This window comes from Erythrolamprus reginae, chromosome 2, assembly GCF_031021105.1.
Source record: "Erythrolamprus reginae isolate rEryReg1 chromosome 2, rEryReg1.hap1, whole genome shotgun sequence".
Taxonomy (NCBI): domain Eukaryota; kingdom Metazoa; phylum Chordata; class Lepidosauria; order Squamata; family Dipsadidae; genus Erythrolamprus; species Erythrolamprus reginae.
The window spans coordinates 166,553,612-166,567,276 of record NC_091951.1 but is presented as its reverse complement, the minus strand read 5'-3'; the positions used below and the strand labels follow the sequence as shown (position 1 = coordinate 166,567,276).

At 40.7% G+C, this 13,665-nt stretch overlaps 1 protein-coding gene across 2 annotated transcripts in view; it reads right to left on the bottom strand.

Annotated features, from left to right (window-relative positions):
• FAM20A (FAM20A golgi associated secretory pathway pseudokinase) overlaps positions 1–13,665 on the bottom strand; it is a 76,275-nt gene that overhangs the window by 47,563 nt on the left and 15,047 nt on the right. The window contains exon 1 of one of the 2 annotated variants that reach the window (XM_070740319.1): positions 12,741–12,854. The exons of the other annotated variant lie outside the window; for it this stretch is intronic. Within the exon in view, the coding sequence (XP_070596420.1) occupies positions 12,741–12,823 (83 nt within the window). The 5' untranslated portion in view covers positions 12,824–12,854. Of the gene's footprint in view, positions 1–12,740; positions 12,855–13,665 lie in introns of those variants that run through there. 2 annotated transcript variants of the gene reach the window in all.

Here is a 13,665-nt window from a genome sequence, read left to right as displayed (position 1 = left end):
ACCTTTTTTCTAACAACAATGGGAGTCAAAGGTCGTTCTTTCCTATGGAGTTTTCTGGACAGAGAAAAAGTAGGTATCAGAAAGAAAAAGGCAACTGTGGGTATAGAAATATGGAGCATGTACAAGACAGAGAATTGGTGACTCTCCTCATATTTTGTTTTGTCTTTATCCCTGGCTACTGATTAGTGTCAAACCTCCAACAAATTGGAGTTATGCATTAGAAAACATTCATTAATTAATTAATTAATTAATTAATTAATTAATTAATTCATTCATTCAATTTAGATGGCTGTTCATCTCACCAAGTGATTCTGCAAAATTAACATAGGGTTAAAAATTTGCCAAGCAAACTAAACAATGACATAATATACTGTCTGTCTAAGCCAGTGTTTTTCAACCAGTGTGCCGCAGCACACTAGTGTGCCGCGAGACATGGTCAGGTGTGCCGCGAAGCTCAGAGAAAGAAAGCAAGAGAGAGAGAGAAAGAAAGCAAGCAAGAGAGAGAAAGAGCGAGAGAAAGAGATCAAGAGAGAGAGAGAAAGCAAGAGAGAGAGAGAAAGAGAACAAGAGAAAGAAAGCAAGAGAGAGAGAAAGAGAGAGAGAAAGAAAGCAATAGAGAGAGAGAAAGAGAGAGGGAGGGAAAGAGAGAGAGAAAGACATAGAGGGAAGTAGGGAGGGAGAGAGAAAGAGAGCAAAAAAAAGAGGAAGAGAAAGAAAGAGGGATGGAGAGAGAAAGAAGGAAGGGAGAGAGAAATAGAGCAAAAGGGAGGAAGAGAGAGAGAGAGAATATTTTGGTCCAAACTTTTTTTAGCCCCCACCCTCCCCCCGCTCAATGTGCCCCAGGGTTTCGTAAATGTAAAAAATGTGCCGCGGCTCAAAAAAGGTTGAAAATCACTGGTCTAAGCAGTGGTTCTCAACCTTTCAAATGCCGCAACCCCTTAATACATTTCCTCATGTTGTGATGAGCCCCAACCATAAGTCTAGCACCAATTCTCCCAACAGAGCTTTAAGCTGATTGGCAGGAAGGTCAGAGGGACACCCCCACTGTAAACGCCTGATCGGTCGGATTGTAAAAATATGTTCCAAGGCGCCAGAATAGAAGCTTTAGTTCCTAACACCATGGGAAATTTGTCTTTTCCCAGGTTCTTAGGCGACCCCTGTGAAATGGTCATTCGACCCTCAAAGGGGTCCTGACGCCCAGGTTGAGAACCAGCGGTCTAATTTTGATTAGCGCTCCTTTACATTGAATCCTCCTGCATTAGACTGGAATCCATTAAAACCAGATCGCTCTGCCCTTTTATTTTCTTTCAGTTTGCTAGATATTTTAGAAATGGATGATAAGATTTGGCAGCTGCGGTTCTTCTCAGAAGCTGAGAATCTGCAGTGCAAATCCACTTTATGATTCAGGTGAGCAAGTTCAAGAGAAATGGCCCTCCCTGGGTGGTTACCCATCCCTTGGAGCAGTTTTGATTCTTGTAAGCAGATGTGCATTCTATATCTTTACTTGAATCCACGTCTAGGTCATAAAGTTAACAGGCTATGAGGGAAGCCAGCAGTTACTAGACAAGCAAATGCTGGGTACAATTACATTTGAAAACAAAAAAAATCTGAAATGATTTACTACACTAAGTACTCCAAGATCAGAAGCTCAGGACATTTGTGGTTTCAAAGATGTCTAAAAAAATAACAGGGCACTGAGCTTTTTCCAAACCATAATAATCCATCAACCTCTTGGAAAGATATAAATCCTGTAATTGCAGTGGCAATAATGAAGGCCATATTTGCATTAAAAGTTTAGTTGATCCACAGTAGAAAACTCTAACTCTGAGATGCCATCTAGTGGTCAACCAGAGTCCTTGAAGCCTAGATACAGCCACTCAGCCCTAATGTTGGGGTTAGAGAGAATTAATTTTAGCTCCAAACAGCTTTGGGTGTAACCATCCCTGGTGAGCTCTGTCATGCAAACTCATAAAAGAAATTAACAGATGGATCCTGGAATGGCAACAAGTACTTAGGATACTCCACATAATTGGACCTTCTCCCAAAACTCCCTTTTTCTGTGTTTTCTATTTTTTCTGTCCCTGAGCTGTTCCGGTATACAAGTTATCCTATTAGAGCCACTAAGCAAAGTTGTACTTTTAATCTGGGACAAATAGCAATAGCGATGGCACTTATATACTGCTTCACAGTGCTTTACAGCTCTCTCTAAGCAGTTTACAGAGTCAGCGTATTGCCACCCAACAATTTTGGGACCCTCATTTTACCCACCTCGGAAGGATGGAAGGCTGAGTCAACCTTGAGCCTGGTGAGATTTGAACTGCCAAATTGCAGGCAGCTGGAAGACAGCAGAAGTAGCCTGTAGTACTGCACTCTAACTACTGCACCACCACAGCCCAAATAAAGGAAAGTTGGTAGATTCCTCTGACTTTGTCCTCCCACCAAGTATTATCCCAGCGACCGGTTAGGTCCCACAGAGTTGGCTTTCTCCGGGTCCTGTCGACTAAATAATGTCATCTGGCAGGACCCAGGGGAAGAGCCTTCTTTGTGGCAGCCCCAACCCTCTGGAACCAGCTCCCCCCGGAGATTAGAATTGCCCCCAACCTCTTTGTCTTTTGTAAACTTCTTAAAACCTACCTTTGCTGCCAGGCATGGGGGAATTGAGACATCTCCCCAGGACCTATACAGTTTATGCACGGTATGGTTGTGTGTATGTTTTGCTTTTTAATTAGGTTTTTTTTAGTGACTTTTAATTATTAGATTTGTTTTACATTGTTTTTATTATTGTTGTGAGCCGCCCCGAGTCTACGGAGTGGGGCGGCATACAAATCTAATTAATAATAATAATAATAATAATAATAATAATAATAATAATAATTTGCCAATCATTCTCTTAAAGGGTAGTAAGATGAAGATGAGGATGCAGAAGTGTAGACAGAAGCTTGCAAAGCATGTGCAAGCATCTCTCAAGTTCCCTGACACATAGTTCCCCCAAGAGGTTGGAGATACAGAATTCCCATCCTGCATCCATGGTTGTCAGCGGGGCAATTCTTGAGCATCAATTCAGTGCTCTTTTCAAAAGAGAGTTAAGCCCACATTGAAAAGTAGCCCAGATGACAGATTACAGGCATGGAAGAGGCGATGAGTGGAGAATTGTGAGATGACACTGCAGTGGTGAAATTCAATTTTTTTTTTTACTATCGGTTCTGTGAGCATGGCTTGGTGGGCGTTGCAGGGGAAGGATACTGCAAAATCCCCATTCCCACTCCACTCCTGGAAGAAGGCTATTGCAAAATCCCCATTCCCACCCACTCTGGGGCCAGCCAGAAGTGATATTTGCTGGTTCTCTGAACTACTCAAAGTTTCCACTATCGGTTCTCCAGAACCTCTCGGAACCTGCTGGATTTCACCCCTGGGGCACTGTCTCCTGCTTCAGCCAGTATGTCTCCTGTACACTGTAGTCAGATGAAGAGTTTTGCAGAAATGGCATGGAGTAGAATCCATCTTGATCCACTATTGTGGAAAACATGACCGTTTGGGCTGAATAAGAGCATGAAACATGCAAAATGTGTGAATCAAGCAAAACACTTCTTCCCCAAAATAATAATTTTAAAAATTGGGAAATATGACCCCTCCCCCAAATGATAGAAAACTCCTCCCCCCTCATTTGCTTTGCTTGTGGAGACCATGTGGGATTCACTTAACATCAGTGCCAGAACTGCTATAGCTAAGTGATATGGACATGTGACATCATGCTTTCCAACCACGTTGCTAAGCAATGGCAATCCCAGTTCTTATTGCTGGCATTAATTGAAGGATACCTGCAATTTTTTTAAAATGTCAATTTCCTTTGCTGTCTTCTGAATCTAGCAAGCCAAGTACGTAGGGACTTGAAAAAAGTTCCAATGGGATTGTCCTGGGGGGGCGGAAAGGGGAAGGTGGGAAGGAAAAGGGAGAATCTGGTGGGAAAAAATTGGCAAATTTGTTCCTTACTGTGGCTAAGTATAAGAACAAAATTTTTCTGGGGTTTGCCTACAAATCTCCAGAAACATCACCATGTGTGTGTGTCTGTGTTTGGGTGACTGAGTACTCTGATTAAGCACAAAAATCTTAGGAGTGGAAAACTAAGGAGCATAAATGACTGAGTTTTAGCAATTGAGCAATAGCTGACTACATAATTTCTCTGCCACTTTAATTTGTGCAATTAAATGGGAAAACATTGATTTCCTCCTTTTCCTCTTCTTATGAAGCCATTTTGTAGCAACTTACCTCTTCTCTGAATCTTATGGGAAAATTACAATTTATAAACTCTGCCCCATACCTGGATCTAATCAATCTGACTGATAAGAATCCAGATAATCTGCTTATTCTAGGGCATTTACGAACTGTAAGATTCACTGAACAACAGGGGGCATAAAATTGAGCATAACTCAATCTAAGGATGACCCACTAAGGCTGAGAAGGCTTTTGTGGCTACAACACAATAGATGTACTAGAAACTTTTGCAGGCAACTATTATTTTCACAGGCATAAGGTGAAGTGAAGATGTGCTTGGATGTAGGAGGGAAGCTGTTTCGCAAGATAAATGGGGAAGAATAACAAATGTGTACTGACAGCAGAAATGCCATCTATGAGTCATCCAATTTAATCTAATGCAACTTGATTTTTATGAATTGGTCCAAATTCTCCTCCTATAACTATGCTCTCTTTGCATGTGAGATAATTCTTGTTCCTAGAATTATCAAACCTGATTCACCCTTCAGTTGTATAGGGGACCAATAGGTAAGGCAATGTATAATTCTGCAAAAAAAGAATTTGAGAAAATTTGGCAGAAGACTCTGACCTTTGACTGTACCATACTAATACTGATGGATTTAGCCGTTTACCCATTTCACCATCTAACAGAATGGGTGTGTATAAACAGAGAGTATCATTTCCATTTCTATTATTCATGAAACTGAGAATATCTTTGTATAGGAAAGTGATGTCCTACCATATCTAAATTTGGTTTGTTTCTGTTAGGCTACTGGTGGTACACAGAAAACTTCTTCTGAATCTCAAATCCTATGGCATCCCTGGTCTCTTTCCTGATTGGATAACTGCATTATTGGATAACTGCATTATGGAGTACTCATATCTAATGACCTACAGTAAGTGCCAGAGCCCACTGTAACATTGCCAAAAAGGCACTAATAGTTATTAACCTAATCTTGCGTAGCTTCTTCTATGGCAATATTAATCTACTAACCAGAGCATAAAAAACATTTGCTAGACCAATTCTTGAATACAGCTCATCTGTCTGGAACCCGCACTCATATCAGATATTAATACAATCAAGAGAATCCAAAAATATTTCACAATAATGGTTCTCTATTCCTCCGCTTGCAACATAATACCTTATTCTACCAGACTTGAAATTTTGGGCTCAGATAGTCTAGAACTTTGTTGCCTTCGGTATGAACTATAAGCATAGTTCATAAAATGATCTGCTACAATGTTCTAGCTGTCAATGATTTCTTCAGCTTCAACCGCAACAATACGCGAGCACACAATCAATTTAAACTTAATGTTAACCGCTCCAAACTTGATTGCAGAAAATATGACTTCAGCAGCAGAGTGATCAATGCCTGGAATGCACTACCTGACTCAGAGGTTTCTTCCCCAAATTCCAAAACCTTAAGACTCTCTACAGTTGACCTCACCCCATTCCCAAGAGATCTGTAAAGGGTGTGCATAAGCGCACCATTGTGCCTAGCGTCCCTGTCTTTCTGTCCTATTGTCCAAATTTACCTGTACCTACTTTGCTTTAGATTCACCCTGGTTTCTTCCCCAAACTCCAAAAACTTTAACCTTAAAGTATCTACAGTCGACCTCACCCCATTCCTATGAAATCTGTAAGGGGCGTGCCCTATTGTGCCTACCGCCCCTGTCCTACTGTCCTATTGCCTAATTTACCTGTGCCTACTTTGCCTAATGTTTGTTTATACCAATACATGCTACCTTATAAATGTTTTGACAAATAAAGAAACAAACAAACAAACAAATAAATAAATAGTGCTGAGCAGGGATATCCAACCTTGGCAACTTTAAGACTTGTGGACCTCAACTCCCAAAATTCTCCTGCTGGCTGAGGAATTCTGGGAGTTGAAGTTCATAAGTTTTAAAGTTGCCAAAGTTGCTTACAAATGGAAAAACATGGTATTGGAGCTGCTATATGAGGACCCAATGCTCCGGATCCTCGGAGAGGGGCGGCATACAAGTCTAATTAATAATAATAATAATAATAATAATAATAATAATAATAATAATAATAGTCATAGTAATAATAATAGCAATAATAATAGTAATAATAATAGTAGTAGTAATAATAATAGTAATAATAATAATAAAATTTCACCCAGGCCAATTTAATTAATTTGAATGCTGCTAATTGATGTAGGCTGCGAAGCTATGTTTATTTTCCTGCATACAGAATTTCTATGGAAGATAACAGAAGACTCACTTGTTGGTAAACATGCAGCAAGATTTTCATCCTAAGCAAGCCTTCCTTCCAAATAATTTATAGCTGTTTGTGTGGAATTAAATGTTCATCAATCACAATAGCAACTGTATTTATAAATTACATTTGAATCCAGCTGGATGGTCCAATATATCTTTGAAATCTCTGCATAGATCTTGTAACATGTGAATGTGTCACTTCTCCCGTGGGAGCTGCATTGATTGCCAATTTGCTTGAGGATGTGGGTTGTCACCTTTAAATCCTTTCATGGCTGGAGACAAAGTTATCTGAAGGATCGTCTCTTCCTGGTTAAATCCACCTGGTTAGACCCACTAAAAGCAGGGAGGTTGGGAATGCTCCATGTTGCCTGTCTTAAGAAGGTGCATTTGGTAGACCAGAAGAAGTATCTTTTTTGTTGTGGCTCCCTCTCTTTGGAACATCATCCCTCTGGAAATTAGACTGGTTCCCATTCTGACACTCTTTCCCAAGGCTCTGAAGACCTGGTTCTGCCAAGGCGCCTTGGGATCCCAGAGTGGGATGCAACCTATCAAGTGGAGGAAGGCAAATATACATGTCCCAGAATAATGTTGCAAAATCTAATCTGGGTTGGTCACTGTGACCAGAGCTTTTGGACTCATGCTGGAGTCCATCTTCAGGGAACCTCTCAAGTCTGAAAGCTTGGAAGACAAACCTCTGGTCCTAGTGACCAACACAGATTGGATCCTATCAAGGGGCTTGTTTGATTGCTTGTGGTCACCAGGAGTTGGGGGTTGGGGTTATTACTTTTACTCTTTGTATATTGGGTTTATTTTTTTCCAATTGCCTACAGTCACTAAAAGTGAGTGGGAGGCCATATAGATTCAACTAACTAACTAACTAACTAACTAACTAACTAACTAACTAACTAACTAACTAACTAACTAACTAACGAACGAATATTCTGAACTCCTCATTCTTGCTTTCGGAAATGTGCAACTTCTGAATTGGCAGCTGAGTTCACGCATTATGCTAAACCTTAGATGGAATTACCTAAGTTTTAAGTATGTTGTCTAAATTCAAACACTTCAGGTTATGAATGCTCATTTCAGGTGGGCCCTTATGAATGAAACAGGCCATGGTGGCTTCCTCAACAAAATGTGTAACTCTAGGCAATGTTCCTGAAGGGAACTTTATTTATTTATTAGATTTGTACTTGTACTTGGAACTGAACTAGGATCAACCAAATGGAATATAGCAATCCTTTTCTTTTTCCAAGATATGCTCCATTTCTGGTTCCTTCTCTTTCTAGGGCTATTACAATTGAGCGTTGCCCATTTTACTTCTGCTATCAAAATTTACAATGGCCTGTAACAAAATTGCTGAGCTCCTTTTAGGCCAACTGCAGAAATGATCTTTGGCTGTTTTCAGATGCTTGCCACAGCTCTTGACATGAATATAAAATGAGTTGGAGGATTTGATTGCTTTATTTTTCTTTTCAGGTTTCTGACCGGATTTTTTTTCTTTTTACGCTTTTCATTTTCGCCTGAGACTTGGGATAGGCAGGTAAGAAGATTCTCATGTAAGTGCAGGCTGAATTAAGTTGTGCCTCGGTGATTTAAATTATTAGTCCCTCGAGATTCAAGACCGTTTGTCTGCTTTTTGCTTCCAGTTTATGAGATCGTAAAGTGTCAGCAACACAATTTATGAATCAGTATGCATCTCGGTGTGGAAGAATTCAGTCTTCCAAAACATGTTCTTGCTTTATTTGCAGCTCTGCATTAAAACCCAGACAAGTCTAACGTTAACACAGCTTGTTAAACTTCTCTGAATGGCAACCCAGTTTATGAAGGCCATATATTGTACTACAAAGCAGCTGCAGAATAATAGATAGTGTCCCACACCCAAAGAATACGGTGCAATGCTAAGTCACACTGGGGCAAATGATTTGCTCGGACGGCACAGAAATAATCTTGGCAGATTATTTATTTGGCAGTAAATAAAAAAGCCTTCCCCCCCAAATGAAAATTGCAAAGGATAAATCAACAGCAATAGATAAGAGAGAGAAAAGAGGAGAAACGAGGAGAAACACAAATAGCTTTCTTCTCCAAGATGGATGGAATGAGTATAGATAATGTTTGACTTAAAACCATTCATTTAGTGAATGAATGTACAATGGTGCTGAGAAGGTACGAAGGTACATTGGTGCTGAGAAAAGTCACTTGTGACCATTTTTCACACTTAGAACTGTTGCAGCATAACCATGGTCATTTCAATCAGAAAAGATCTGGAAGGGACTTTGGAGGTTTTCTAGTTCAACCCCCCGCTCAAGCAGGAGACTCTATACCAGGGACAGGCAAAGTTGGCTCTTCTATGACATGTGGACTTCAACTCCCAGAATTCCTGAGCTAGCATGATTGGGTCAGGAATTCTGGGAGTTGAAGTCCACAAGTCATAGAAGAGCCAACTTTGCCTACCCCTGCTCTATATTATTTCATATAGGTGACTGCCCAGTCTTTTCTTAAAAATGTCCAGTAATGAAGCAACTTCTAAAGGCAAAGCTGTTCCAGTGGTGAATTGTCCTCACTGTGGGGAGTTTTCTCCTAAATTCCAGGTTGCTTCTTTCTGCCCACCTACCTGGGACGCTTCTGCGCATGTGCAGTAGTCATGCAGGTGCACACACAAACAGATACTAAAGGGTTTTAGAACCCACTACTGACTAGCACTCCAAGGTCACATTAATGTTTTTGAGCCAGGTCTTGCCTAATCTGTACTTCTTGTACCTTTGATTTTTCCTGCCTAAATGTAAAACATTGCTTTTCTCCACACTAAATTTCATGTTGTTGGATAGGGCCCATTGTTCAAGTCTGTCAATATATCCTGAGTTTATCTTCCGGAGTGTTGGCTATTCCTACCATCTTAGTGTCATCTGCAAATTTGATGAGTCACATGATCAAAATTCAGGCGCTTGGCAAGTGGCTCATATGAAGTCATGTGATCATCTTTTGTGACTGTCTGACAAGCAAAATCAGTGAGGAAGCCAGATTCATTTAACAACCGTGTTACGAATTTAACAATGCAGAGATTCACTTAACAAAAAAAGGTCTTAAAATGCAATAAAACACACTTAATAACTGTCTCGCTTCCCAACAGAAATTTTGGATTCAATTGTGGTTGTAAATTGTGTGGCTACTTGTACCAGCAGTAAGTGGGACACAATTCACATTTTCTTTCCCTTTTTTAGATTCACACAATACAAGTAGATATGATTTTGGCTCAGTGTGATGCTGTGCTGGCTCACAATTTCACTTTGGCTGAGATTGAAGTTAAGTGCAAATGGCCTTAAGAAATTTTCCACTGAACTGACAGGGAGGAATATTAAGTGATGGAGTCCCTAGGTTTCTCCAGGGAAGGAGAACAATAGAACAGCAGAGTTGGAAGGGACTTTGGAGATCTTCTAATCCAGTGTTTCCCAACATTGGCAACTTGGAGTTATCTGGACTTCAACTCCTAGAATTCCCCAGCCAGCATTCGCTGGCTGGGGAATTCTGGGAGTTGAAGTCCAAATGTCTTCAGGTTGCCAAGGTTGGGAAACACTGTTCTAATCCAACCACCTGCTTATGCAGGAAACCCTATACCAGGGATAGGCAAAGTTGGGTCTTCTATGACTTGTGGACTTCAACTTCCAGAATTCCTGAGCCAATCATGCTAGATCAGGAATTCTGAGAGTTTATTATTTATTTATTCAATTTTTATGCCGCCCTTCTCCCTGGACTCAGGGTGGCTTACAACATGTTAGCAATAGCACTTTTTAACAGAGCCAGCCTATTGCCCCCACCATCCAGGTCCTCATTTTATCCACCATGGAAGGATGGAAGGCTGAGTTGAATTCCACATGTCATTTTTTTTTGTCTACACTGTTGCCAAGAAAGTTTATATAGAAATGTCCATTTGGTCATCAGAAACAGAGCTCACCTGATAGAATATTTATTTTTACCTCTCTCTTTCTACCTCATTATTATTTCTCCAGATTCACTCAGGGAATGATTGTCACCTTTTCTTTTCTGGTGCAGCTCATTTCTTCATCCATCCGTCACCTTTATATCCCTCCGTGATTGTATGCAGGCACTTGCCTCATCTAATTCGGAATCCAGCCTTACCCAAAGGTACTTTACAAATAAAGTCTAAATCATTCACAACGCTCAAACATCCACATCAATGTCTATTTTTTTCTTGGGAAACAGCTTTATCTACAGAATTTCCATCTCACATCTTGGGGCTTAAAGTATTTAATAAACCTGTGATAGACGTTGTTCAAAGAGTCCCCTGCAGAGATTCAAGGACACAGCTGTTTGATAAGGTTATTTATTATTAGGGAAGAGAGAAAAGTGACAATAAAGCAGAAAAACAGCAATGTAGCAATCCCAAACCTTGTGCTTCTTTTCCCCCACCTTCATAGATTGCGAGCAGTGTTGTGCAGAGGGAGTTTTGCGCACACGGACGTTACCCACCAAGTAGCCAGTTAACCACTATGCCTAGTTGAAGTCTTCAATGAAACACAGCAACAGGCTTTCTTGTAAAAAATATATTTTTACTTTTCTTCTTATCAAACTGCTTCTCTAAATAAATTATCATACAATACTTTCATATAACTCTTATAAAATCCGCCACTGCAACCACTAAGCACTAACCATTAACTACAACCCACTCTACACTACAGTGTTCCCTCGATTTTCGCGGGTTCGAACTTCGCGAAACGTCTATACCACGGTTTTTCAAAAATATTAATTAAAAAATACTTCGCGTTTTTCCCCCCCTATACCATGGTTTTTCCCACCCAATGACATCATATGTCATTGCCAAACTTTCATCTGCCTTTAAAAAACATTTTTTTAAATAAACTTTAATAAATAAACATGGTGAGTAATAATCTAAATGGTTGCTAAGGGAATGGGAAATTACAATTTAGGGGTTTAAAGTGTTAAGGGAAGGCTTGGGATACTGTTCATAGCCAAAAATAGTGTATTTACTTCCGCATCTCTACTTTGCGGAAATTCGACTTTCGCGGGCGGTCTCGGAACGCATCCCCCGTGAAAATCGAGTGAACACTGTATAACAAATCACCCACTGTAACAAACCACTCTGTGTAACAAACCACACCCATGCAAGGGTGTTCCTCCTTATATAGGTTACAGCCAATCAGGTTGCAGCACAATTAGAAAACCCATGATTACATGCTGACTATGGCTTACATCAGCCTCTCCCATGGTTACAAACCATTTACTTGCATTGTGATATTACCTTCAGAAATGAACTTATTTCTGACAAGTAGGTCCTTTCTCAGAGAGAAGGATGGCTGACATCTAGACACTTTTTGTGTAACTGCCCTGACTGGCCTCAAATATCCTGTTCCTGATCTTGATTCCATACAGCTTTCAAAGTTTTCAGCCCTTAGATATTTTTACTATCCATTAAGGCAGTGTTTCTGAAATAGTGGGGTGCCCCCCCCGGGGGCGCGTGACCCTGGGGAATGTGCTTTTTTTGCTGCAGGGAGTAGGGGTTTTTTTGCACTGAACAATAGCACACATAATGTGACAAACGTAAGTCTCCCGAAAGCTAAGATGAGGAAATATGATGAAGCGTGTGTAGCATTTGGCTTCACTGTGACTATGGTGGGAGACGAGGAAAGATCAGTATCTTTACTGTGTCTAAAAATGTTGGCAGTCGACAGCAGGAAGCCAAATAAATTAAGCCGTCATTTAAACATGTTACACCTCAATCATGCTGATAAGCTTCTTGACTTTTTTCAGTGAAAATGTGTGGAATACTGGAAACAATTGTCCCGGCAGAGAATTGGGGGGGGGGCCCCCCCGCAAAATGTTTAGTTTTTCCTGGGCGGGGGGGGGGAACAACAGAAAATAATTGAGAAACACTGCATTAAGGAGAGCCAGTCAAAGTAGTCCTTGACTTATGACTTACAACTGTTCGTTTAGGGCCCATTCAAAGTTACAGAGGCACTGAAAAAAGTGATCTATGTCCTATTTTTCATACTTACATCACTGCTGCAGCATTCCTACAGTCATGTGATCAAAATTCAGATGCTGACAAGTGGCTAATATTTCTGATGGTTGCATGTCCCAGGATCATGTGATCACCTTTTGCCGCCTTCTGACAAGCAGAATAAGGAAGCCAGATTGACTTTACAACTATGTTATTAACTTAACAATGGCAGTGATTCACTTAACAAGAAAAATGAGGCAAAACTCACTTAATAACTGTCTTGCTTAGCAATGGAAACAAGTGGTACATGGAGGTATATCGAAGGGCACCTGAGGCATTGCCCTGTGTCATCTCCAGCGTGCATGAACGCACTAGCCAGCTGAGTCTGCGGAGAGGGGCGGCATACAAATCTAATAAATAAATAAATAAATAAATGTTCAGCTTGGGGAAGACCATTTTGCTCTCTGGACGCTTCAGGAAAGCTTCCCTGAAGCTCCACTGTAAAAAACCCCAAAGGTTCAGAAAAACAGACTTCCGGTTTGCCTGTTGTGCTGTTTTTTGCACTCTGGAGGCTTCGGGGAAGCTTCCTGAAGTCACAGAATGTGAAAAACAGCCCAAAAGGCAAACCGGAATTTTGGAAAACAGATTTCTGGCTTGCCTGTTGTGCTGTTTTTCACACTCCAGATCCTGCAATCAATTTTCTTGGCAAGATTTTGGGAAATAGGTTTGCCCTTGCTTTCTTTCTTAGAGCTGAAGGAGTGTGACAGGCCCAAAGTCACCCATCTGGCTTTGTGTCTAAGGTTGAAGCAGACCTCATGATCTCCTGGCATAGTCTGAAAGCCTTAACCACTATCCCAACCAGTTTTGGGGTGTTGGCATGATCAAATGTTCTTGAAGTAAATCCCACGGCTGCACCAAGACAATATTTGGCTTTTGACCGCATGATGTTTCTGCGTACCAACAGACTCTTTAACAACATTTTGATGGCCAAAGAAGCCATCAGGATTCTGGAAATAATCTTGGGTCAAATTCCTGATACCTGAGTAGAGGCTTCAGGACATTTTCATTAGTTTAAAAATATAGCTTTGTTTTGGATGGTTGTCCCAGGCACACTTCCAAGGTGCTTTGGTTGGTTTTTGGTTGGTTATGACAGATGCTTATCTGTTGGTTAAAGACAGATGAGACTTCCTTTT